Source organism: Psilocybe cubensis, chromosome 6, assembly GCF_017499595.1.
Source record: "Psilocybe cubensis strain MGC-MH-2018 chromosome 6, whole genome shotgun sequence".
Lineage (NCBI taxonomy): Eukaryota > Fungi > Basidiomycota > Agaricomycetes > Agaricales > Agrocybaceae > Psilocybe > Psilocybe cubensis.
This window is the reverse complement of record NC_063004.1, coordinates 1,499,963-1,524,543: the sequence shown is the minus strand read 5'-3', so window position 1 is coordinate 1,524,543 and position 24,581 is coordinate 1,499,963. Positions and strand designations below refer to the sequence as shown.

The 24,581-nt window shown below is 46.6% G+C and overlaps 9 protein-coding genes across 9 annotated transcripts; 4 read left to right on the top strand and 5 right to left on the bottom strand.

Moving 5' to 3' along the window:
• On the top strand, positions 1–1,662 carry JR316_0006975 (putative lactate 2-monooxygenase PB1A11.03; the record flags this gene model as incomplete). Its single annotated transcript, XM_047892720.1, has 7 exons — positions 1–163; positions 217–341; positions 410–618; positions 675–1,089; positions 1,150–1,204; positions 1,259–1,435; positions 1,496–1,662. 7 exons carry the CDS (start codon positions 1–3, stop codon positions 1,660–1,662), a joined length of 1,311 nt encoding a protein of 436 aa, XP_047748002.1.
• Positions 1,663–4,331: 2,669 nt separating this feature from the next.
• Positions 4,332–6,324, bottom strand: JR316_0006974 (GDP-Man:Man(3)GlcNAc(2)-PP-Dol alpha-1,2-mannosyltransferase; the record flags this gene model as incomplete). Its single annotated transcript, XM_047892719.1, has 9 exons — positions 4,332–4,528; positions 4,590–4,671; positions 4,720–4,842; positions 4,898–5,078; positions 5,130–5,408; positions 5,458–5,641; positions 5,693–5,864; positions 5,926–6,061; positions 6,116–6,324. 9 exons carry the CDS (start codon positions 6,322–6,324, stop codon positions 4,332–4,334), a joined length of 1,563 nt encoding a protein of 520 aa, XP_047748001.1.
• Positions 6,325–9,596: 3,272 nt separating this feature from the next.
• Positions 9,597–11,347, top strand: JR316_0006973 (Protein MSP1; the record flags this gene model as incomplete). Its single annotated transcript, XM_047892718.1, has 9 exons — positions 9,597–9,855; positions 9,917–9,939; positions 9,993–10,016; positions 10,077–10,188; positions 10,244–10,297; positions 10,356–10,737; positions 10,789–10,945; positions 11,003–11,182; positions 11,231–11,347. 9 exons carry the CDS (start codon positions 9,597–9,599, stop codon positions 11,345–11,347), a joined length of 1,308 nt encoding a protein of 435 aa, XP_047748000.1.
• Positions 11,348–11,552: 205 nt separating this feature from the next.
• On the bottom strand, positions 11,553–13,926 carry JR316_0006972 (Lipase 1; the record flags this gene model as incomplete). Its single annotated transcript, XM_047892717.1, has 14 exons — positions 11,553–11,801; positions 11,859–11,896; positions 11,952–12,205; positions 12,263–12,314; positions 12,367–12,472; positions 12,523–12,790; positions 12,841–12,910; positions 12,970–13,043; positions 13,095–13,169; positions 13,238–13,265; positions 13,329–13,341; positions 13,395–13,459; positions 13,516–13,706; positions 13,769–13,926. 14 exons carry the CDS (start codon positions 13,924–13,926, stop codon positions 11,553–11,555), a joined length of 1,641 nt encoding a protein of 546 aa, XP_047747999.1.
• Positions 13,927–15,300: 1,374 nt separating this feature from the next.
• On the top strand, positions 15,301–16,489 carry JR316_0006971 (G patch domain-containing protein 4; the record flags this gene model as incomplete). The annotated part of the gene is made up of 3 exons (XM_047892716.1): positions 15,301–15,461; positions 15,521–15,596; positions 15,650–16,489. The coding sequence occupies 3 exons, from the start codon at positions 15,301–15,303 to the stop codon at positions 16,487–16,489; spliced, it is 1,077 nt and encodes a 358-aa protein (XP_047747998.1).
• Positions 16,490–16,892: 403 nt separating this feature from the next.
• JR316_0006970 (uncharacterized protein) lies at positions 16,893–18,986 on the top strand (the record flags this gene model as incomplete). The annotated part of the gene is made up of 1 exon (XM_047892715.1): positions 16,893–18,986. One exon carries the CDS (start codon positions 16,893–16,895, stop codon positions 18,984–18,986), a length of 2,094 nt encoding a protein of 697 aa, XP_047747997.1.
• A 152-nt stretch (positions 18,987–19,138) lies between these two features.
• Positions 19,139–20,156, bottom strand: JR316_0006969 (Esterase LipI; the record flags this gene model as incomplete). Its single annotated transcript, XM_047892714.1, has 3 exons — positions 19,139–19,936; positions 19,989–20,063; positions 20,142–20,156. The coding sequence occupies 3 exons, from the start codon at positions 20,154–20,156 to the stop codon at positions 19,139–19,141; spliced, it is 888 nt and encodes a 295-aa protein (XP_047747996.1).
• A 267-nt stretch (positions 20,157–20,423) lies between these two features.
• Positions 20,424–21,841, bottom strand: JR316_0006968 (60S ribosomal protein L4-B; the record flags this gene model as incomplete). Its single annotated transcript, XM_047892713.1, has 6 exons — positions 20,424–20,518; positions 20,578–20,771; positions 20,825–21,390; positions 21,466–21,608; positions 21,667–21,741; positions 21,799–21,841. 6 exons carry the CDS (start codon positions 21,839–21,841, stop codon positions 20,424–20,426), a joined length of 1,116 nt encoding a protein of 371 aa, XP_047747995.1.
• Positions 21,842–22,084: 243 nt separating this feature from the next.
• Positions 22,085–24,567, bottom strand: JR316_0006967 (Aldehyde oxidase GLOX; the record flags this gene model as incomplete). Its single annotated transcript, XM_047892712.1, has 4 exons — positions 22,085–23,622; positions 23,676–24,247; positions 24,308–24,402; positions 24,457–24,567. 4 exons carry the CDS (start codon positions 24,565–24,567, stop codon positions 22,085–22,087), a joined length of 2,316 nt encoding a protein of 771 aa, XP_047747994.1.
• Between the last annotated feature and the right edge of the window lie 14 nt (positions 24,568–24,581).

Sequence of the window (24,581 nt, the reverse complement as noted above, 5' to 3'; positions counted from 1 at the left end):
ATGGCCGACGAAAAACCTGAAGTTGCGATCTTGCCTGGGGGAAATCCATGGAGTTCCTATATGCCTGACGTTTATCGGGGCAGGGTTGGTCCTCAGCCCCTGGGAACAGTGATTTTCGAGGAGATCGAAGCGAAAGCAAAGGAGAAACTTAAGGACCACGAAGGTAAGAAGTCGTACATCGGACGATGGTTCGACATCGCATGACAATCGATTCAGGTGCTTTTATGTACGCTGGTGGTAGCGCTGGTACAAACTCGACCTACCGAGCCAATTTGAAAGCTTTCGAAAAGTGGGGAATCATCCCACGGATGTTGGTCGATGCTACCAGGCGATCGCTAGAGGTGAAAGGGCTGGTAGATCACACCGCTTGTGCACTGCTAATCTAGGTCATTATACAAACATTAAAAAGGTCACTATCTTTGGCGTAACTCATTCGTCCCCTATTTTCCTCGCTCCTATCGGAGTGCAGTCGACGTTCCATCCAGATGGAGAGTTTAATCCTGCGCGTGCTGGAAAGGCGCTTGGAGTACCCTTCATCTCTAGTACAGCGTCGAGCAGGTCATTAGAGGAAGTGGCAGAAGCCAACGGAGACGGGTACCGTTGGTATCAACTGTATTGGTTAGTTAAGATTGATCTTCGCGTGTTTTTCCTTTGTATTGAATATATGGACATAGGCCTAAATCTCATGACGTCGCCTTATCTCTCCTCAAGAGAGCGAAGGACAACAACTTCAAAGCTCTTGTCATAACCCTAGACACCATGTCTATTGGCTGGAGGCCCCATGATCTTGCGATTTCGTACATTCCATTTGCTCATGGGGTAGGGGTTCAGATCGGAAAATCTGACCCTGTCTTCATGGCAAAGCACGGAAAGGAAGTGACGCACGAACACCCGGTGTTCCCCTATGACCCAGCCAAAATAGATAAGGCCTTCGCGGCTGGTGATCCCAAAGCTCGTGAAGATGTTTACCTTGGTTCAGAGTGGTTGAAAGAGGCAAATTCCGGATTATATCATTCTTGGGAGGATCTAAAATTTATCAGAGATAATTGGGAAGGCCCGCTCCTGCTGAAAGGTATTCAAAGCGTTCACGTACGTGTTTCAACTCCTATAAAAGATGTTCCCTCCGATGAGCTTTTCGTTCTATTATAGGATGCTGAGAAGGCTTTAGAGCACGGCGTCAACGGAATTATTGTCTCTAACCATGGTATGTTATTGATTGATGTTTGTAAATCTGCGAATAATCAATCGTGTCATTTAGGCGGACGGCAGCTTGATGGAGCAATACCATCATTGCTGGCTCTGGAAGTTATCATGAAGTCTCAAAAGGTTAGAGCGGCCCAACAAGCGGGAGAGTTGACTGTCTTGTTCGACTCTGGGATTCGAACGGGGAGCGATATCATCAAGGCTATGGCGCTGGGCGCACAGGCGGTGCTTCGTAAGTTATCATATATATATATATTCTCATAACTCACCAAAGTTCAATTCCGATTTGTAGTTGGTCGGCCATGGTTGTATGGTTCAATTCTCGCGGGTCAGGCTGGCGTCGAGCAAGTCATTAGACATACTTTGGCCGATTTGGACACTTCTCTTGGACTGGCTGGATATAGGAATCTTGCTGAGATACAAGGCAAGGGAGAGGAAGTCATTATGAAGATCACTTAAATGGAAGAATATTAGCTCGTGTCCTGGTCGACTGAGTTACTTCATGTTTTTATCGTTTCGTTTACTGGTATAGATTTCGAAAGGTTGACCTTTCCATCGTGAATAACTCAGGTTGAACATTTGAACCTTGACTGATTGTCAAATTTGTCTCTACAAAGAAGCTATGTTCCGTCCGTTAATCTGTATTGATGTAGCTTTTAGCTTCTTGATTCACTTGAATCTCATTGTACTACCCTGACCTCCAAAAAACTCCAGCCTCATGAATCTTGTGGATCCATAGAGCGCAGAAGAAAATGACTCACCCTCTCAGCTATTGTGTCTAAAACTTCTCACTTCCGCAATTCCGGACGGTGCACTCGAGGACGATACGAGTTTCACGAACTGTGCCGCAGTAAAACTTCCATTCTGCACTGTGTCATAGAGACTACAAGGCTGAACATATCTAGCTGATGCTTCAAGTTCATCAAGTTGATATCCGCGAACATTTAAAAACACAGCTTTCAGTAGAACCACGAAAAGAAGCACCAATTCGGCTGTGTATAAACTTTGATCCCAATGGGGTAATGTAGTATTGTAGCCGCGCTTGAGGCTCGGTGTTAGCTTCGTAAGTACACAAAATGTTGACTCGACCGAGATTGCTAAAACAGGAAAGTATGGTAGCATTCCTGAAGCATTCGCCATATGAATATTACTCTTTTTAATGCTCAAATTAAAATTAAAAATTTTACACTGCATTTTACTCGGTCATTAGTATTGGTTTTAAATCAAGTACTAAGGACTTCTCACGGGGAATAGCATCGGCAAAAGTGACCAAGTCCCAAAATGCCTTTGCTGCCTTTTAAGGAAGGCCAATGATTCATGTGACATAATTATGTCACACAAAACATTTGGGTAAAATTTGGAGGCACCCAAAACATTTAGAAGGCATTTGGAGGCTCCAAAAACATTTGTAGAGCCCAAAAGTTATTACTAAATATTTCACATACTTACACTTATTTCTCAATTATTGGTTTGCCATAGAACTTAGAGTGAATGATTGATCATAAATAAAAAGAAAAAGAAAAGCTTGAGTTCAACTTGACATGCACTCAAATGATTACCGGCCTTAGAGTGCGCAAAAAATGATTTTTCAATGTAAAAATTTATTCACAGTATCATCGCACAATGTCAATTTAAGGCAAAGTCCACCGTTTCTGTCTAGCCATCGACAAAGAGCCTCCCAGGTCTGATTACAAATTAAGTCGGAGATTGAATCAATGTTATGTGTATAATAACTCGAGACATGCCCCGAATTCCTTTCTTTCCTCACTCTCATGTCTCCTGGTTCTGACAACACAATCTTCTGGTGTCCCATGCACATGACATAGGCCTGAAAGTTAAACTCACAAGGTAAATCAATTATCCCCAACTGCCAGTGCAACCCAACTGACAATTTCTTTTATGTCTTTGCTCCTCCTTCGACTTTGATACATCTTTCCATCAAGTATAGATTACAGTCTTACGGACATGCATGTTGAATTAATTGTGAGTATATGCGCATCAAATGCGCATACATTTTGCATTTTGCTTACCATGACTCACTGTGACACATCCAGATCCAGATCTCAAATCACACGAGTTATTGTGACCTGGTCACACGGAGTCTCCCAGGGTCTGGTTGACCATTATCGTCATCTGTACTCGTTTCTATGTACCCTCCATTGTAGTCAATCAAATTTTATTGTGTTAGTATTTCCAAAGTGTGTGATTATTGGGAAATGGCTGCTATAAATAAGAATAAACAAGCTGTAGCATTGTGTGAACCTCAAATCTTGGGTCTCTCAAATGCAACTCAAATGTTGTCCAAATGTTTTTGGGTCTCCCAAATTTTACCGAAATGATTTCATTAAATTTAGATTTTGATAAAACATTCATTCTAGTGAAGGATTTGTAGCCTTTCAAAATTGCGAGTCTCTACTTAGTCGATATAAAAGGCCATTTGCGCCTTGGGGCCTTTGGGCGTCCCCAAATGCCTTACTAAGGCATTTGGGGACTTGGTCACTTTTGCCGATGAGAATATTCACCTTGGACCGTTGAGGCGAGTTCCCTACCTGGCAGCTCATTGGACTGACCGTCATACCATCGCGTCCGTCCCCACTCCAACGCTTCACGGTAATACGGTCTACTAATCAGTGATATAAGCTCCAACTTGAAAATAAGCAGAGCGGCTCCAGCAGTGGACCACCTAATGTACCGCCAATAAAGTAAACGGCATGGTCGTAAAATCAAACGTGAATAACATCAGGGATTCGAGTAAGACGTTCTTCGATCTATTTGTTCCTATGAGTATGTGCTATCTCCGCTAGTGGTAACAGTCCAGCAAGCGAGCAACCTAGAGATTCCTCCATCACCTCAATGAGTACGAGAGGCGTTAACGTGAACTGTCTCTGTCTTCGTTGTTGGACACACAACTTATCGGCAAGCTTCCGAAAATTCTTGACATATCATTGTCGAATGCACAGCACTTGAGCAGAAAATAATTTTTGATTGCCACAGAATGATGATTCAGGGTGCTGGTCCCATTGACTTGCATATGTACTCGTATGTCAGTAGGTGGCAATCACCGTCAACGGCCTGACGCCGTGAAACTCAATTCACTAGTCAAAATTTTGAATCAAATAGGAATGCAATTACTCGACCTTCCGAGGAGATGTTAGCCACAATCGCCAACCGCTCTCGTTCCACCCCCTTTCGAATTCTTCTTCTGAAAATCTTTGAACCGCCCATGCACGCGCTCTCCACCTCATCCCGGACTCCTCCTCAGGGTTCAAAGATAAAACGGTGTGCATTGCATCCGCAAACTCCTGCGTAGTGCGAGCGTGAAATCCTGGTATCACAAATGAGCCTATGTCCTTGGTTAGACATCGGGAGAAGATTGATGGTCGTACCAGTCGGTTCTCCGTTGAAGGGGACAATGATATCTTTCAATGGACCCCCAGAAGCGTGTGCGATGGGGATAACCCCAGCAGCCTGAAAGCAAGTAAAATGACATGTACAAAGCGACAAAAAAGAACGCACCATAAACTCTACCACGTTGATTCCGAAATGTTCATCCACCATGGTGCTGAGTCCGATACTGGCCTTTGATAGCAAGTCCAAGACAATAGGATAAGATGCATTGATAATAAAGTCTGTATATGGCTATCAAATCGCTCATTCGGAAGTCTCTTAACATAGTGTGCTATTGTTAACTCACCTCGATTCCAAGTTCCTGAGCTTGCTTGCGAAGTTCTGCGACGCGATTCGCGTCGCCTTCGTTACGACTTCCACCTACAACCACCAATTTTACACCCTTTCCCCCCTCTCCCTTGTATTCTGGGAATTTTTCTAGAAGCAGATGGAATGCGTTTAGTTGCTCTTTGTGATCCTTCTCTGGCCTGATGTATATTGAACACGACTTGACATGGTAGAGTAATTGAAAATGCTACCTGAATTGGGCGACACTTAACACAATACGTTCGCGGGGTAATAAAGGGAATTGGGCCATTTCGCTGGTATCACAAGGCGGATACACAATTCTGGCGTGCTCAGGTGCATTCTTGGTCATAAGAGACTTGAAGGCGAGTAGAGGGTGAAGTGCGTCCATAAGCGTGTCGGAGTGGTTTAGAATAGAATCGACATGGTTCTTCGTCCAAGAGGAGTTGACCATAATGAAATTGCACGCTCGGAGGGAATGGGCGTAATAGTACATGAATAAGCGATAATACCTGTCAAGTATTCAATTGAAATCCATATGAATCCTAGTAAGACACATACAGAAGCTTTATACGGCTTAAAATAATAGAAGATGAGATTGCATCTGTATTTGTGTGCCATTTCTTCCTGGATTCAACGCGAGCCAACATATCTGTGCTGATAGTAGGATAGTGAACGTATGCTCCGATAGGTATTTTGCCCAACAAAGAAACGATATGAAAAGTGAACGCGTATCCCATTGTGTCTGGCCGTTTCAATTAGATCTTCCTCAGTTACGTGTCAGCATGATGCTAACCAATGTATAGGTCTGGTATGAGTTGGTGCATGGCTTCCCAAGCAAGGCGCATGGAACCCAGACTTTGGCCGAGTAGCGTGAATCTGGGCCAGGCAGAATCTTCGACCAGGTATCGCGAACGAAGGAATACAAAGTGCAAAAGTGTAGGATCCAGTTCGATATTGAACCTCGACTTGAAAAAAAAAAACATCAGCACGATGATGAAAATGCCTAGGTTGTATGCAAAGTTGCACCTTGACTTTTGCGATAATCTCTTCTTTTGTAGCATCGACATCTCCACTGTACACAACACTGACAATATCAGGATCCGTGCGTTGCATCCCGGCTATGGCGGTCCAAAGAACCCGTTCGCCGCCCCCGCCAGCATTGCTTGTGACTTGTAGAATCAGAGAGCGCCGTAAAGATGGCACCAATTGTCCTCACCAATAAGGATGAAAAAATCCCACTACGCGTTTCTTTTCCGCGTCTGTATATCCCAGAGTATTGAGCAATGACTTCCGACGTTGGTGATTAGCGGACTGAAGGCTTCTTCTGTAGACGGTTCGCAAGCATATCCAGATGAAGGCAGCTAGAAACAGAGACGATAGGAGCAGGCGCCAGCAGATGCAAATCGTTATTGACAGCACACTCATTAGACGCGGATTACAAGCGTCCTAAGGCTGGCAATACAGTGGAGAGTTGTGAATTACGACCATGATGCCGACGTGGTAACTGGTTAGCGGTCATGTGGCCTCCGAGTATTACGTGATGAATCGAGCAGGCTGTTCCCCAAGCCGCAGTCCAATCTTGTTCCTGGGCGTCAATCTCAATTGACGAGTAGACTACCGTAGATCGGATTTGCTCCGTTCTCATTCCCCGGCCGGATTGCGTGGTCTCCAGCTTCTTTCTTTCTCCAGCCTTATACTTACTGGGGCAAAATGAGGGGAGTTCCTCGGTATTCATGATATCTTTTCGAAAGCCTATAGCTCATTAACGCCTCCGCTCAGCTTGATTGTGAATCCCGAAAGCGGCTACCATACCTCGTCCGAGGGCTTGGTAACGAAAGGGTTTTCTTCGAGGAGCGCAGGTCTCTTCGTATTCCAACTCTCCGTTCAATCTGGTCTGCGAAGATCCCAATCTGAGATTCGGGAATCTTAGTTAGCCCAGATCCAAGTCATCTTTCCTGCTTTCAATCAATATAAAAACACCTCAATCTCGTAGTCGTCAACCCTCCATCCTACTCTCGAGCTATCATCACTTCCACCCATCAACTTGACTCTCCCCAACGTCGTTTGAGCCAGCAGTGTGATGAACACCTTTCTTTTCTACAACCTCCTCACAGTCTTTGTCTGTGGATTTCTCTGCGTGGGTGTCACTGTGGCTTCACCTCTTTTGTCGAGTCGGGATGCAGACAGTAATCCACCTAACTCCCACATGAGCCCTCGTACTGTTGAGCTTATGATCATCGCAATTTGTGAGTGGCGTTGACACTTCCAACCCTCTGTATTCACTCTCCTCACCACCACCGCAGTGCTGTTTGTATCTGCCTTTCTGGCTTTCTACATCTATCGAAGATGCCAGCCTAGGCCGCGGGAACCGACGCCTATGTATAATATCCCCCGCTCAACGCTCATCCACCCAACGATGGGTACTCGGCCTCTCCGTCGAACTTGCTCCATCACATCTTCGACCTACCCCCTCGTTAGGGCATCAGTTTCTTCAGAGACCATTGTCGTTCAGGAGGAGATCGTTCGGCCAGCTGACGCACGAACCAGGACAAGGTTCTCGGGTCGTGCTGTTGGTGTTTCCCCTATCTGAAGCATCTTCAAACTACACGTCAAGTCCGTGTAAATAAACGTAGCCATCCATCAGCGATGTCATGTTTGCCCGTTCTGGTATGTCGTTTCTTTCATCCGATGTATTCGTGGTGTCGTTTAACAGTTTCGCAAAGTGTATTTTGCGTATCTCTCTTTCGTTATCCCCTTCTGTAAAGGTCGCCACTCTCGTCTAACATTGTTTGCGTTACCTTTGTTTATGCTGATGAAATATTATGTCGGCTGGCTCGCTCTTCTATGCCATCATTCTTTCCTGTTGGTTAATTACGCTATGACCTGACATTAGTAGAGCCCTTAGATCGCAACACTTCCAATTTCTTTACATCCTTCGAACTACCTCGCTATCGCTATTTGTATTTGCTATGTACAGTGACCTATATCGTGTATTCAATTAATAGAAATTTATTCCAGTATCTACGCCATCCTGATCGGTTTGACTGTATATAGACCTGCACTCCATCTTTATCTCCAGGCTGCCAATATGCACACTATCTGTCATATGTCTGAATCTTTCTTCAGAACGGTGATATGATGATTGATATAGTTTCGTAGATTGGGTATAAGCAATGAGACTCCTTCGGCGTCTAATATATAAAAACCGTCTACTTCCCGAGGGATACGGATCCACAATAACAATCAACGTCCGTCGCGAGCCGTAAGTAATGTGAGCAACGTGTACCGTAGGGAACATGTTGCTATTCCGATTGTTACTGCCATTCTGTCATAAGACACTGAGTTTAACGAAATAATTCTGCGAGTCGTCGTAGCTTTGAAGCAGAATTTAGATCTGTTGAAGGCGAAAGGAAGAGGAACCACAGTTGGAGCATGGATGACAACGGCGTCGATGCTGCGACACATATCCGTGAATACGAACCGCTGTGGGTTCCGGATCTGTGTGAAGATATGTTTCTGTCCGCATTCGACGGCCTGAAGATTGAGCAAATTCCTTATCCTTGGGAGAAGAAGCAATGTCCCAGAATTTGAGCAGCGATTCGCCTGCATCGAACCCGATATCTTGTTATTTGTGTTTATATTCAATGTTCACGGTCATAACCAAATTACATCTGCATTATAACCTGTAGGCAAGAGAACCATTCTTGGTACAAGAATGAACGACAGAGATTCGAGGTGCGGTTTCCATATACCCGCCTGAGATGGGTCCGAAGACGCTTCTCCCGCCATTCCCGCTGACTCGGAGTAAAGGATAGTATTGTGTCGAAGCTGACTGACCAGTGACAAGGTGTGCAATATTTCAAGATAGTTTGACTCCGGTGGAATTATCTTCTCTCTTGAGGTCTGCTCCACCCAGTTGCGAAGTTACTAATTTTGGAGACCGCCACAGATCCAGGAGGGCTTCCTAGGAGGTACAGATGAAGGGTGTCGAATGTTCGGCAAGTATAGGTCGAATATTGTCAAGTACAACTCTAGTTGGTGGATGATTAATCGATTCTAAATAAAAAGCATTGCCGTGGTGTGATTCGAGGAGACATTGACATTAAGGTTAAAAATACCCAGCACAGAGGAAATAACATAACAAGGATACGCACAATTTACTCCTTGGAGGATGTCAAGGAATTGATACACAACGAGCTAGTAGTATTTGAGTCTGAACGCGCATTCCTCAATCTTGCTAAGCTATAGCTTGAATTAGTCTCCCGAAACGCTTATGAGTGCTTGGATCTGGATCGTGGTTGAAACGAATCTTCAGATACGAGTGAGATCGTATCCCGAGTGTCGGTTTGAATCACCAATGCGTTATATTGGTTCGGATTGCGAGGCACCCTCAAGAGCATATAGCAGATTGCACCTTCACTGGTTCTTGTAATGGGTTGGCGAACTGGGATTCTACAGTTGTCCTGGCAAGGAATCCAAAGGGAAATGACCATGGTGGCGGAATCGCTTGTGAAAGTATTGCTGGAACAGGTGCCAGTTTAACTCTGAAATAATACCTGTATATACGGTGTTTGAATCCGGCGGAGTGCCATAGTTGACTGGTTTTTGATTGATTAAAGGTGACCTCCTCAGATATTTAATTTTGCAGGAAACTTGGGTTTTGTAGTAGACATATGCTGAGGTATAAATGAAAAAAGATGATGGGCAAACCGCTTTTTCGTCTCAAGACCCTGCAAGTCCCCGGTCCTTGGCTGTCATTGAACCGCTTACGTTACCAAAATCACAAATTGAATCATGTGCCAATCACACAGTGTATCATAGTCCGGCTTGCATCCAAACCACCTACTTCAGTGGAACTGAGGTCATCTAATCTTTTCAGTCTTGCGCCCGATATTCTAAATTTCAGTGAAAGGCTGAAAATGGTCTCCTCGGGCACAAAACGAGCGGCATTCGAAGGTCAGACCCTTGGTTTCTCTCAAAATGAATGCTTACCAGAGGATTTCTGTTCTTTTTCTAGTTGCACTTTTCCTCGCATCTCAAGTGGGCATTTTTATTTCACATTCAATATGACATTTATTGAGCACATATGCAAGGCAGCCTTATATTACACCTTGCGGGTATGTCGACATTTAACAGCTCGTATCGCGGTAGCACCGGACTAATCCATAAATCTTCAGTGGGTCCTCGACGCGGTGTCTCCAGACAAGAAAGATGCAGAAGTGAAAGAAAAGCAAATGGCGGCTTTGAAACGCCTGGGACACCACGAGTTGAAGTTGGATGAATACGAACGTGCGTTGGTTTCTTTGCCCCACTGGCGCGATATTGACAATCTCCGGCTATCCAGGCAAAGTTGCGAATGAAGTAATTCATCCCGATGACATTCCGGTCACCTTTGGAGGTAAGTCTTATTCCGCGAATATATATCCAACTGTCAGTTTACGTTCGAAAAATTTCAGACGTGGGCGGTCTCGACCCTATTATCTCCTCTCTACGGGAGTCCGTAATTTACCCTCTCCTGTATCCCAATCTGTTCACCTCGTCTTCCTCTCTTCTTGGGGCTCCCAAGGGAGTTCTCCTCTTTGGACCTCCGGGGTGTGGCAAGACTATGCTTGCCAAAGCCTTGGCCAAAGAATCCGGGGCCACTTTTATCAACATCGCAGCTTCGGTTCTGACGAACAAATGGTACGGCGAGTCGAACAAGTTAGTGGCGGGATTGTTCAGCCTTGCCCGCAAGACACAGCCTGCTATCATCTTTATTGATGAAATCGACTCTTTCCTCCGAGAGCGCACAAAGGGCGACCACGAGGTGACGGGAATGATGAAAGCAGAGTTTATGACGTGGGTTATGTGCAAATGCAGTCATGATATCATACTCAAAGTTTTTTTCAGACTCTGGGACGGCCTCCTCTCTGGATCGGACAGAATTCTTGTTCTTGGCGCAACAAACCGACCAAATGACATCGACTCTGCCATTCTGCGTCGCATGCCTAAGCGTTTTGCTATCGGACTACCTAATGTAGAACAGAGAACAAGAATTCTTGATTTGGTGTGTAATAAACTCATTTTTTCGTTATTTGGCCTGTGCTCATTTCCTTTCTTCCAGATGTTAAAGGATACCAAATTGGCACCTAATTTCTCAGTGCAAGCACTGGCAGAGCAGACAGAAGGTCTTTCTGGTTCCGATCTGAGAGAGTTATGTCGAAATGCAGCCATGGTCCCTGTACGAGAATTTATGAAAAGTACAACTAATAACCACGAGGCACTCGCCAAGGGTCAATTGGAGGTATGCTTTTAGCCAATGGCTATACTTGTCATACTCACAGCATTGTAGGGTTTCGATCTAAGACCTCTGACGGTCGAAGATTTCTTTGCTCACGATGGATCAAGCCCTTTGCCTCCAGCATTTAATGAGAACCGATCACGGCTAGACGATGAACCTTTAGATTGAATGCTTCGGGACCGTTTTTATCCCCACTTCCGGTATCAATAGACTACAACGACATACCACATATATGATATTGCTTTTTAATAACACAACAGATAATCAAAGATATTTATCATCCGAAGGACAGCATCAAAGCAGTATTGCTATACCGCCTTATTTCTTGCAACAATAACCGTAGCTGGATGGGTGCAACAGGATAGTCTTGTCGTCAAACGGGGTTTGCAAGTGTCACAGTTGTCAAAAAGTTCATGGCAGCCTGCCTATATGTATCAGCTGTGATTGCCAATGGAATAAGGCCGTCCAAGAATGTCAGAAGCTGTCGATTCTTGAGTTCATACTTGGGCCATTGGAAGCTCAGCAAACTGTTCGAGTTGGGGTTCAGATTAGTGGCGAAACGAATGAGGTAATCCTGCATCTCTCCACCGCCATAAACATTCAGAAGGTCGGATCCGTGTACCTGGAGATATGGTCTGATTTCAATAGCACGAATAAGTATGAACATTTTGTTACTGACCGACCCTAAAACTGGCAATGCTTTCAACCGCTTACTGACTAGAAATCGTGTAAATATTCATTTGCACAGATTTTTGATTGATGAAGGACATACCGAATGCCCATACATTTGGGTTCTTCGGAACCACATTATTTAACAACCATCTCCGAGGTGCTTGGAACACCCCATCGCCTTGGAAGGCCGCGATCCTTTTGAATTGCGGCGTCAACGCGTTTAGGATACCAGTGTCAAATGGAGATCCTTGGAGGATATCAGAGGGGTATAAGGTAGCAAGTTGGCTTAATTGATCGTCGGTTACACCGGGGAAGAAAACATTTTTTATGTAGTCGATGACTTGAGCGTCCGTCCTGAGAAAAAAGCATTAGTTGTTTGGTGGGCAGGAAAAAGAAGCCCAAAGAAATCACGTCAAGTTCAGCGTTGATAAAGAAAACAGAGTTCCTTCGTCGTCGCAGTTTCCTGTCAGGAAACAGATAAGAACCATATCTGTTGAGCCTCCAGTCCGGCGTACCAGTTATGAACGGAATATTTGCCACTTTGCCTTGCTGGACTAATGCTTGTGGATTTTCGGTCAAGAAGACCCCGTCGGTACGAGGAAGCCAAGCAAGATTCAAAGACTGTTTGTTAAAATGTTAGAAACAGGCTGCCTGACTCTGCATATACCCACTTGGAAAGCGAAAATCCCCGGCGACTTGTTGATCGCAGCCTTAAGGTCTGTAAATGGTATCGTCCGCAGGCATGCTAGAGTGTCACTAGCACCGGAGCATCCGGTATCTGCAACGAGGGCATCGTAATATTTCTGCCCATTAGTTATATCGCCGACGGGTATAGGAGCACCGGATTCCATAAACGCTGCTCGGAATAAGCCACCTGGATTTCCTCCATTTGAGAGCATGTGCAGAGATACAGAGATTGCTCCCGCTGATTCTCCCCATCTGGAGAAATGCTTTAGCGCTCATAGTAAATCGATAAAATACGGAGTTACATTGTCACTTTGGTTGGATCACCTCCAAACTGGGTGATATATTTTTGAACCCATCTAAATGCCTCCTGTTCTGTGACGGATCGGTCAGCCACTCTGGGCTATCGAGTTATTGTGTGTTGTTATCCTTACGATCTTGCAGACCTAGATTTCCAACACCGGCAGCTTTTACTTCCTTCCCTGGTAAGAACCCAAAACCACTAAGCCTATATATTATTCGTAAAATGTTGAGACAATTTGATTCAAAATAGACTGACCTGTAGTTCATGCTGACATATATAACAGGGCTCCCCAACGCGATAGATCGGGACACCACCAAACCACCGTCATACCTTATAAAAGTAAATTGTATTAGATTAGCCAATGTGTACAGTTGCAGTGGTTTACCAATTGGACTCACATCGACGTGCCGCCAAGTTCAAACCCACCTTTTCGAGGTTTATCGATTTAGACGCTTTGCTTTGATTTAGATGTACAGTATAAAAACATACCTCCGAAAATCCACTGCAAATACCGCGTCAGAAGTAGCAAAATTTGGAAATGTCGAAATGACTTACTACTAGAACGGGGAGTTTGGATGTCGAAGTCGCACCAGCAGGTTTGACAACGTTCAATGTCAGGCCTTTGTTTCAATATTAATATATATACACTAATAACCTGACTTGCAACAATGCTTACAATCCTCTGAGTCAGGAAATATTTGGCCAAAGATAGAATTAACCAAAAAGTCTGCTGCGTCGGCCACCAGCCCCTGGACAATGGGCAAGTCGATTGCTTGTTGTCCACATGAAGGGCCGAATTTTGTTGCATCGTGCGATCCGTTGTAAGGAGGAATTGCCTGTGGTAAACGGTATCGCAAGTCTCCAACACTGGATATGTTTTGTAGGCGGTTAATTGGTACGTTTTGATCACCGAGAAAATCAGTGCCCACGGAGGTTGTGCGAATGGGATGCCTAGAAATTTCTGAACTGAGCCATCGTTCACCCCGATAAAGGTACCACTGTCAAGCTTCACAGTTGGTGCACCAGCGGGCGCGGCTTTGGCCAACGCCAATAGAGAGGCAAGGCTAAGTAGTTCCTTCAGGAGCATTGGATAAGACTAGGGAAGGTTTACCACGCTTTACAGATGCACAAGTAACATGTTCTTTATATATTATACCACTTAACACGAGCTTTTAGTGGCATTGAATCACTACCGTGTCGCCTGACAGGGAAAGTTCGGAATCAGGAGTGCGAAGGGAGTTGGTTTGACTATGGGACAATGCGGTGTCCAATTCGGTTGCACACTACGCATGAACACGAAAGCGGATGTATGAGAATGATCGCAGTTGCTCCCCGTTATAATTGCTGACGCGCCTTTTCTAGAAGGCAATATTCTCCTGCTATTAATGCATCAGAGCAATGCATTATCTGGTCCCCTTTCTGTAAGATGCTTATATCAAACGAGTGGATTGGCGCAAGTTGTGAACCAAGGTCAACTTACCTACGGAAAAACAAGGTTAAAAATGAGGTCTTCTCAGAAGCATGAGAAGGAAAGTATGACGACTTACCGTATGGGTGCTTGATCGTCGACAAACCGGCCACCGTAAGAAGTGGAATGAATTAGACACTAGGATACAAAGGCGGCCGGTATAGCTCGTGTTTTTGCAAAGGTAGGCGAAGAGCTTGTCAGAGTATAAACCTTCTCGGATTGTACAGAACATATAGTCATGAGACTGGACAAGGGTCGCAGCATGTATGGAGGGGCATACGGGCATGCCAGCTGCCAAATCACAAGAGATCAATAGATCCTTGGAGTAATAAGTATCATGAGAAATAGAATACATCGCGGGGAGATCGTCTGAGAAACATAGGGCTAATTTTGTAGTGACACAGAGCCGCTCGGAACACAAACAATTGGCACCTGAATAACGACTCGAAGACAGCGTAATACGGATATGTCAAAACAAGTAGCCGCCGTAGGTTCCATAAGCCCAGATAGTAGGAATTTAGTGGCCACACTCAGGTTTGGCCCCACCTAAGCTATTTACCACTGTCATGACGAGCGGTGGATGCAAAGGTAGTGGCGGTTTGTTATTGGTTATTCCAAACTTGTTCTTCTATTGCCTTGACAAGCGCCTGGTAGACCTTGACGAAGATTTTCGACTATGTAAAGCATTTTTTTCGGTGGTTGAATAGGTGGGATCAAAAGGACACAAAAATGGTCATGCGATGACGGTCATGGTAAGCCATGGTCAGCGTTTGAGGACAAACCAAGTCCGGGTTGCGGATGCAGTAGTAAACAATAGTCATCACGTGTACCACGTCTGATCTGAGCCAATGGGAAATCGCTCAAGCACTTTCGACTTGTTAGCTTTAACTCTTGTCTAGATCTGTGTCGTTCTCCCTGGCTCCTTAGATTCCCAATTCTCCATACTAGCTTCATGACACCCATCTGAATAAATAAACTTCAAACACTTGTAAAATGCCTTTAGAAGCACACGACTATCTGGTCTCTCAAGGATGGGGAGGAAAAGGAACTGGGCTTCGACAAGGAGCTATCTCCAGACCTATAGCGATCCCGATGAAAAAAAATCTAGCAGGGCTTGGAAAGGATCGTGACGAAGCGTTTCCCTTCTGGGACCAGTGAGCATTCAAAACCGGCTGCCTCTGAACACAATCCTTACAGGAGGTTTCCGTCGTAGCTTGTACACCGCGGCTGCGAAGTCCATTACGATTAAATATGTCAGCGACGACGAAGGAGACGGTGGCGAGGCGTCAGTGCGTGCCGGCTATTTTTCTATTCAATATATAGTACTCAACGTCCCACATAGACTTCCAAAAGCGCACCTTTGAGGAAGACTGCTACTGGAATTCTTTCCACTCGCCGTCCCATCGATGGAGCTCCCGCGCATTCAGGCAATACAACACCAAATGAAGGGGATTCAGATTCCCAGACCCCCCGTCTGTCTTTGATGGCGCAGGCTCAGCGTGAGGCTGCCAAACGTCGATTGTACGCCAATTTCTTCCGAGGGCCCGTTCTTGGACCTGAAGCTATAGCCGAGGAAGAGAAACGACTTGCCGACCTTGTTTCGAAAACGTTTGAAAAGCAACATTCTGCTGTTCAGAGCATGATCGTGACAGAACACATTGAAATTCAGACTGCTACTGATAAAATGGTGATTGACCTCGAGGTTTCCAATTCGTCAACCGGAAAAAGGAAGGTTCACGGCGCAGAGGAGGCATCAAGTGAGGAAGAGGAAGATGAGGCATCAAGAAAAGAGCGTAAACGGAAGAGAAAGGAAGAGAAGCAGATGAAGGAAAAGAACATGGCTAAACAGAGGCGAAGGAAGGAGAAGAGGGCAAAGCAAGAAACTGCTCTCGAGTCCTCAGATGATTCATCCCATTCACCTTCAAAAAAGAGCGATTCTGTCGACAACATCGAACGTCGGAGGAAAAAGGAAGAAAAGAGAAGAATTAAAGCACTGCGAAAGCAACTAAATGTCGTCAACATAAAACCTACAGATGCGGAAAAGGCTGACTGTAATGGAACAAAAACCAAAGCCTCGAAACAGAAACATTCAAAGTCACCAAACGCCGACAAAGAGGAAAACGAAAATTTTGACAAGAAAAGGAAGAAACGGAGACGAAACAGCTCTGACGAGTCTAGCTAGCTATTGGCTTTGCCACTGCACATCCGTTCTCTCAATATTCATTGGTAGTGTTATCTGTTAAGCTTTTGTTAATAATTCCGCTTGAAAAGGATGAATACAATCCATAAATCTCAATCATCTAAACTACCTTGTCCTCGAACGGTATGTGATATTTTAGTGCCTCTTATTGGTCGAAGGCGCACACTCCTTTAGGCAAGAATGATCGATAATCGAGTGATGCGATCAAAATAATCCCGTGACTCTGATAAGATGAATTGCAAACAAACTTTGAAAACTGCGAGGCACTGCCTGCTTTGATCCTTTCTAATCATTAACCTATACCACCATCAGGCCGTTCCGTTCATAATCGCACTCCTTCACTTCTACGGCAGCCTTCTTCAATTAATACCAAAAAATAGTTAAAATGGCGCCTAAATTACGCGTTCTCGCCCACAATGCACGGCTTGAGGAGCGCATGCAAAGCCAAATTTCAACGTCGCTCGCATCGGTTCTGAAAACCAACCCAAAATTGACACCAAAAGAGGCGATGTGGACGGTCACTAACGAAATGTTGACCAACAACCCTTTCCAACCTCCCAAAGACGGCAAATGCCCGATCAACGACCTTCCAAACGAAATCCTTGGCTACATTTTTTCTGTAGGCGTTGAAGAAGAAGAAATGGAGGAAGAGTGGGAAGACGACGAAGATGCATGGGTGGATGAAGATTCCGATGAAGAAGGAGATGATGACGAATCCGATGACTCTGACTCTAATGAAGATGAAGATGAAGATGAAGATTCCGAGAACGGTTCCGCCATGGACTTTGCTGCTGAGCGATTGGAGCTTAGTGATAGCGACTCTGAAGATGAACATGAACCCAGAGTTCCATTCCAAGTTCTTGTTTCTCATGTATGCCGGCGCTGGCGCGAGGTTGCCCTTGATTCGCACGTCTTGTGGACCTTCCTTGATTTCTCCAAGAGGCCAAACCTCGAAAAGGCACAAGTTTACATATCGCGTGCTCAGGGTCTTCCTTTGAACATCTTTATCGACTGTACATTCCCCGAAGACGTCGACGAGGAAGACCACCCGGATCATCCTCTGTACCATGACAATGTAGCACGCAAAAAATCTCTCGCCGAAGGATGCGACGATGAGGAATGCGAGGGCCATGACGAACATGATCATGACTTTGATGTCCAATTCCTGTCACAAAAACAACTTACCCAAATCATGGATCTCATCGAACCTGAAGTATCTCATTGGCGCCAACTCGATTTCCGGGCTAGTACTTACGGCTACGTTCACTTGTTTCTTTCGCGTCTGCATGCTTTACCGAGCGCACCATTACTCGAATCATTCCAGGTGTGCCACTTCGAAGATTGTGAGGACTACGAGTTCTTCAGCGGAGATGATAAAACTGCTTTCTTGCCTTTCCATGGAGATGCACCTCTCTTAAAGGACATTGTTCTCTGGGGTGTGCATATTGACTGGGACGCACCATTCCTAAAGGGCTTGCGAGAACTCGAGCTTTCTTACCACGCAAAAGATGTTCGACCCTCCTATCAATCCTTCGCGAATATGATCAACAACTCCCCGGAGCTAAACTCACTCACAATATCACTCTCTGGCCCCGTTTTGCCCGAGGGTGTCAGGTTCGATGCCGACCCAGAGGAAGAAGAGGGCGCGTGGGGTCCTACGCCTCTGACCATCCCTTCGCTGAAGGATTTCGCGATCCAGTTCCTGGACCCCAGAACAGCGTCGGCCTTGGTGCAACACCTTGACATGCCTGGATTAACGGATCTGTTGCTCAATTTCGATGAAGAGGACTATAGTTCCTTCGTCCGCACCATCGTGAAACCCGTCAAGGGGCGCACCGAGAGCGTGCTGTCGCACGTCGAGAACCTCAAGATCTCCGGTCTGCCATGTGACGTAGCCAGCGTCGAAGTCTTCCTGTCTCAGCTGACGAAGCTGAAGGCGCTCAACTTGAAGGTCGTGGGTGTTGAGGAGGAAGTGTTCTTCAACAAGCTGTTGGTCCCAAATGCAAGAGGACCGTCGTCGAGCTCTCAGGCGAGTGCCGCTGGCTCTAGCACAGCACCCGCTCTACCCTCCGTCTTCCTGCCCCAGCTTAAGTCGATCACAACAAACGGCGTATCTGGGGCGAGGCTGAAGAATCTCGTCATCGCACGCCGCGACCGCGGTGTGCCTTTGACTTCGGTCATCATCTCCGAACAGGACTCTGTCTCGAAGAAACAGGAGAAATGGTTGCGCGCGAACGTCAAAGAAGTCGAGTTTTTTGTACCTTCTGACTCGGAGGAGGAGATTGACGACGATGAACTGGATATCATTGGCATAGAGGAAAGAAGCGAGGATGATGTTGATGATGATGACAACGATGAAGACGGAGATGATCAGCCCGACGATGTCGTTGATGAGGACGGACAGCCCTTGTTCAGCCCTCTTGCACGCCATTTACGTAGAGGTAGAGGGGGCCGCGCTGGAGGAGGAGGCTTGGATTAAAATTATTCAGCAATATCTTGAAGAGGGGGTGTAAATATACCTTAAGCATTTGGCTCGCTGTGTAATGAAGCGTTATTTATGTATAACGCTATACTATGTATATATTCAAACGTATTCCTTCCTCAAAAGCTTCAGTCAGGTGTAACGACATTTTATTTGTCGACAGGAGGAGGTTCATCTAATGGACTCATCATCCATTGAACCAACTGAACACCCCATTCCTCACCACTTCCTGTTGAAAGTGCGAGCACAGTACTGAGATGATCATGCCCCTCAAGCATAATCTGCTCTGTCATTCCTCCCTTCCCTTTGTACTCCTCCGCAAACGCCTGCATACCCTTCCTAATGTATCTCGACTCACTAGCGGCTGTCAGCGAGCGCAGCGGCGGCAACCTCCCAACGTAGTCAGGATCCTGAACGGTGCAGCTTTTCAACAGCCCCAACGGCTGATATCTTTTGATCGCTTGCACACTGCCATAATACTGAATCGCAGCAGCCGAAAAGCCCGGCCGTCCCTGTGGGGGAATGAGAACCGGCACACCCACAAGCACCCATCCCCGAATCACGGGCGCGATGGGCGCGAAGAGAGTTGCGTTGAGCATGACACTTGCAAGGTGCACACCTCCTGCTGAGTGGCCCATGACGAATAGTCGCCGCCGCCTCGGCAAATCTACGCCGTTACTGTCCACCGAACGGTTGAACCTCTCAGCTACCCATTTAATAGCTTCTTGCACGTCTTCTGCACCCTGCGGATATGTAATTAACGGAACGAGGCGGTATTCCGGTATGACAGTGAGCACACCGCGCGAGGCGAAGAACGCGCCAAGGTTGTTGTAGACTAGATTCGAAGGCGGCGACGAACGCGAGCCACTGGTGAACCCGCCTCCATAGAAAAATATCAACACAGGGGTCACTGAGTCTGGTTCTACTGGAGGGTAATATACGTCAAGCTAGGTGATTCTGCAAGGTAAGTTTCGCAAACAGGTGTTTATCTGCTCGCACCTTGTGCACTTCGAGTGGTCCATAGCTAAACGTTTCTCTCTCTATAGCTTCGATCTCCTTGCGATTGTTTTCGAGCTAAGGATAGCCTGATCGAACATTAGCCAGTTGTGAGGTAAATGAGAATAACTGACTTGGGTTTATTATATCTTTCACGCGAAATGAAGCCATCCAAGTGCTCGATGGTTTCCAGTATACTGTGACTCAGATGGCAAGTATGTCAACTACACGGTCAGATGACAAGGATGAAAACGCGCCGGCTTATGAGAATACTCGACAACGAATTTAGAACATTTCAAACCTGATCAATCTTTGTAGCATAAGCGGAATATATTTGATGTTTCTTAAAGCATATGGTGCATGTAAAGACCTCAAGAAGCAACCCATAATCAAAGTCGACAACATCTTTTTTCCAGCAAACTATCCACCATGAACAATCTAGGGAGCGAAGAGGTTCTCGAGGAAGGTCTTGGAAGCGGCAGCGGGTTGCTTGGGCTTTGCGGCGTTCTTGGCCTTCAAGCGCTCCTGCTTGACTGAGGAAGTATTGAGGTCAGCAAGGTTTCGACCAATCATTGCAAATAAAATCACGCACGGATCTCTTGCCTTCGGAGAGTCTTGGCATAGGGGTTGAGACGGAAGAGGACGGCCTTGTTGACAAGGGGGTTTTTCTTCTGTGTCCAGGGGCGCTTCTGGACCTTCTGGCCAGCAGGGCGGACGACGGATTGAATCTCGTCGCTGTTGATGAGGCGGGTGACATCAGGGTTGGTGATCTTAGCGGTAGGGAGGCTGTAAAACATCTATGAGGAATGCATAACACATTTATCACGGGGAGTACTTACATGTAATCCTTCTTGTAGGTGGAGGCCTTCTCGGTGGTGCCGAAGACCTCGTCAAGAAGAGCAAAGGCACCGGAGGTCCAGATAACGAAACGGCCAAGGTGTCCTCCGGGAGCGAGCTGGAGGAGGTTCAGGCGCCTGACGTTGACGAGCTCAACACCGGGCAAGTTGCGGAAAGCCTTGACAATGCCCTTGTCCTCATTGTAGACAACAAGAGGACCACGGCGTTGGCGATGTCTGCGGTTCCTGAGTTTTCCTTTGCCAGCACGGAGTTTGCGGGAGTTGGAAACCTTGACAACGTCGGCATAGGCGTTGAGGGACTTGAGGAGGGCAACAGCCTGCTTGGTCTTGGTGAAAGACTCAGAGGCATCCTCAACAACGAGGGGAACTTCCTCGATCTGCTCGATGCGGTGGCCACGAGCGAGAACGAGCGAGGGGAGGGCAGAGGCAGCAAGGGCAGAAACAACGGCGAAACGGCGTTGGTTCTGGTTGACCTTGACGTGCCACTTGCGCCATGTCTTGGTGGGGGCGAACATGCGTCCTCCACGGCACATGTTACCGAAGGCAGCCTATGAACACAGAAAAGGCAGATATGCCGAAAAATTGAGATGAGCTGCCTTTTAACTTCAAAAATGGTTGCGCACCTGGCCGGAACGGTGGGTTCCTCCTCCTCCGACACGGGGGATACGGGCAACAGCACGACCAGTACCCCAGGACTCAGCACTTGTCTGGTGACCAGCTTTCTCGCTCACGGCGTAGGCCTGTCTCTTGTTTTTAGCAATGCTCTCTGTGTAAACGCAATCAGAACCGTTATCTCCCAGACAACACTACTCCAGGCTACGCACTGTGGACCTGTTGGACGACATCGAGCCTGATGGGGGCGGTGAGGACCGCGGGGAGAGGAAGGGAGGTGGAGGCCTCTGTACGGAAAAAAAAGTCAATACGAGTTCATCGTTGGGCACATCATGGTGACATACCCCCGGAGGAGGTGTGGACGTTGACAGTGGGTCTTGAGGCCATCGTTGTGGGATGTGTCTTGAGGCGTGCTTGAGGCGACTAGCTCAATCTGTGTAGTCAGTCATGAAATTTAGAATTCAGCCGAATGTGCCGAGGTACAGCTGTACAGCATTACATCTGTTTAAACCTTATTTGTTACCGAATATGGAAATTTTGAATGATTGCCGCTCGGCACACAGGCTTCTACCGGCCAAAATTATTCGATTATCTATTCTACAGCTGACTTGGTGAAGAAGTAAAGAAAGCTCAAAACCTGTACGGTGGACCCCCATTTTTAGGGGCCTGTCTAAACGCAGGATAAGGACTGCTCGCATATGGGTCATACTCATAATTTGGCTGATGGCTGGCAGCGTCAGAATATGGCTGCTGGTAGTTAGAAGTTGTGCTTGGGTTCCACCCATAGCTATCATTGGGCTGTTGTTGCAGAGGGAAAAGCGCACTCCTTTCTGACCTCATCGTATCTCCACCGCCACTGGGTAGCCCACTTCCAAATCTATTAGTCCCTTGAGCGATTGGATACGAAACCGTTGGCACAGGCTGCCGCTTTTCTCGTGTCGTGCATATGCTGACGGCAGAGACGATTACACCCAGTACTGCGATAGTTGCGACTACGCCTCCTATGATCGCAGCTAAATTGGTTTTCTTGGCGGGGGTAGAACCATCGCTGCTTGTCGTCGAGTTCGAACCAGTCGTAGAATCAAGAAATACGCTATCAGGCAAAACACTAAGTGGTGCTAAAGGTTGCGCGCCGATTTGTCCGTTGCCTACGATCAGATAGGTGCCATTACTGGGTATACCGTGAATGTTCACGAAGAGGAATGCTGGTCCAGGTTGGAACAAGTTGGGATTTGGTGGAAGCTGAGCGACATGCAATGTAAAAGTACCGTCACTGTTAACGGTAAACGTGTTGTTCAGCTGAAGCAATCGCTGACCCATATTCATAGCATGAGTAGTGAAGCCTCCTCGTGTCACAACAACAGTCGTTGAATTAGCAGCATCGTTCGCGGTACCTGTGTACGAATTCGCCGAAATAGCAATGTCAAATGGATCGCCTCCGTAGGACAAAGTTGTCGGTACGCCGGATGGCACAGGTCGAGTAGGTGCAGAAAAGTAGGGTGGGTAGAAAATTTCTGCTTGATATTGTGTAGGGTAAATGGTCGTCAAGTTGACATCAATATTAGGGTTTGACCCCGCTATCAGGACAGAAGCGTCTGGCAGTAAAATTGCAGAAGAGTGATACAGTCGCGCAATACTGGATGTCGAAAGCCCTTCATTCGACCATCTACTACCCGCAGGAGCATTGGGGTCATAAATAGCCGGAGTACCAACAGGCCCAGAGGCCAGAGATTGCCCGAATGGCATTTGCGAAACGTCGGGGGTAGTCAATGTTCCATTCGATGAGTAGCCAGCCGTACCATTAAGGCCCCCATTTACCAATAAAAATAGACCGTTGGGGAGTATGATGAACTGACCCATAGTCCGACCTTCCAGCATATTATCGTCTGGGATATATGCTGGAACCATTCCCCCCTGTGGTTCAGGTGTTATTCGTTGACAATCTTGGGACGCCGGAATATTCCAGGTATCACTGAACGGAAAGCGGTAATCGCCATACTGAAATTCCGTCATAGCAGAACCTCCGCAAAAAAGGATTGTTGGTGTATAATTATTTGCCGGGGTGAGTGGTAACATCGCAGTTGCACCAGAGGCGGGATACACGCGAGCCACACCATTAGGCATGGGTGGAAGAGGCGTTTCTGTGTTGGTTGTGTGGTCCCATAGAACTGTGTAAGAGTAGCGTTAGTTTCCCCAGCTTCGAATAAAACAGGACACATGCCTGTCGACAAATTGGCCTGCACGAACATCTTTCCAGATGGCATCAAAAAGGTATGTGCATATGCATTGAGCCCAGACGTGTTAAGCAGAAACTGGAAGGTTTGAGGAGGATTTGGCCTTGGTGGATAATATTCATATGTATACTCTGCTTCAGGGTTTGCCGCTGGGTCAATAACTGGGTATATTCGATTGACATATCCACCGTTGACGAAGCCGCCAATGATCACAATCTCCCCATCTCCCGTCGCCTCTGCAGCGGAGTACCACCGACTTTTTTGCATCGACAGAATCGATGGCTCATCGAACCAAGCACATTGGGGAGAGGAGAAGTCGTCAGAATCTGTACACGGATTCAGAATTCTGATTGACCGGGTCCCGTCGAAATCTTGGTATACGGCGTCCCATGCCGCTGAAACGTTTCCAGGATTGAGTTGTGACCCCAAGGCTCCTCCCCGTCCAACTGCCCCATTTCCTCCAAACGTAACAAATGATCCATTCGGAAGATGCATCCCTGAAGAGCAAAATGTATTTGTCCTCACGTCCATGACAGCTACTTCGTGGGTATCCATGTCCCTAACAGTTGATAAATCCAGTCAGTACTATTGCACGTATTCTACCTTCTCAAAAACGCACCAAACGGCACCCCATGCCGGGTGTCCATTGATTTGAGCTGCATTACCCTCTGCTTTATCAAGCATATACACCTTTTTGTTATTTCCTACAAACATCTTGAAGGCCAGATCAGCTTTGGACTATGACGACATATCGAAAATAAAAATCACCATCATCGCACTTATCAGCGTCTGACCTCCATCCCCAAAAGATCCAGCCGTTACCGCAAGGGCTGGGTGCAGAGCAAAGCATAACGCAAGCAAGGAGAGAGTGAGAAACATCCTCAGTGGGATGC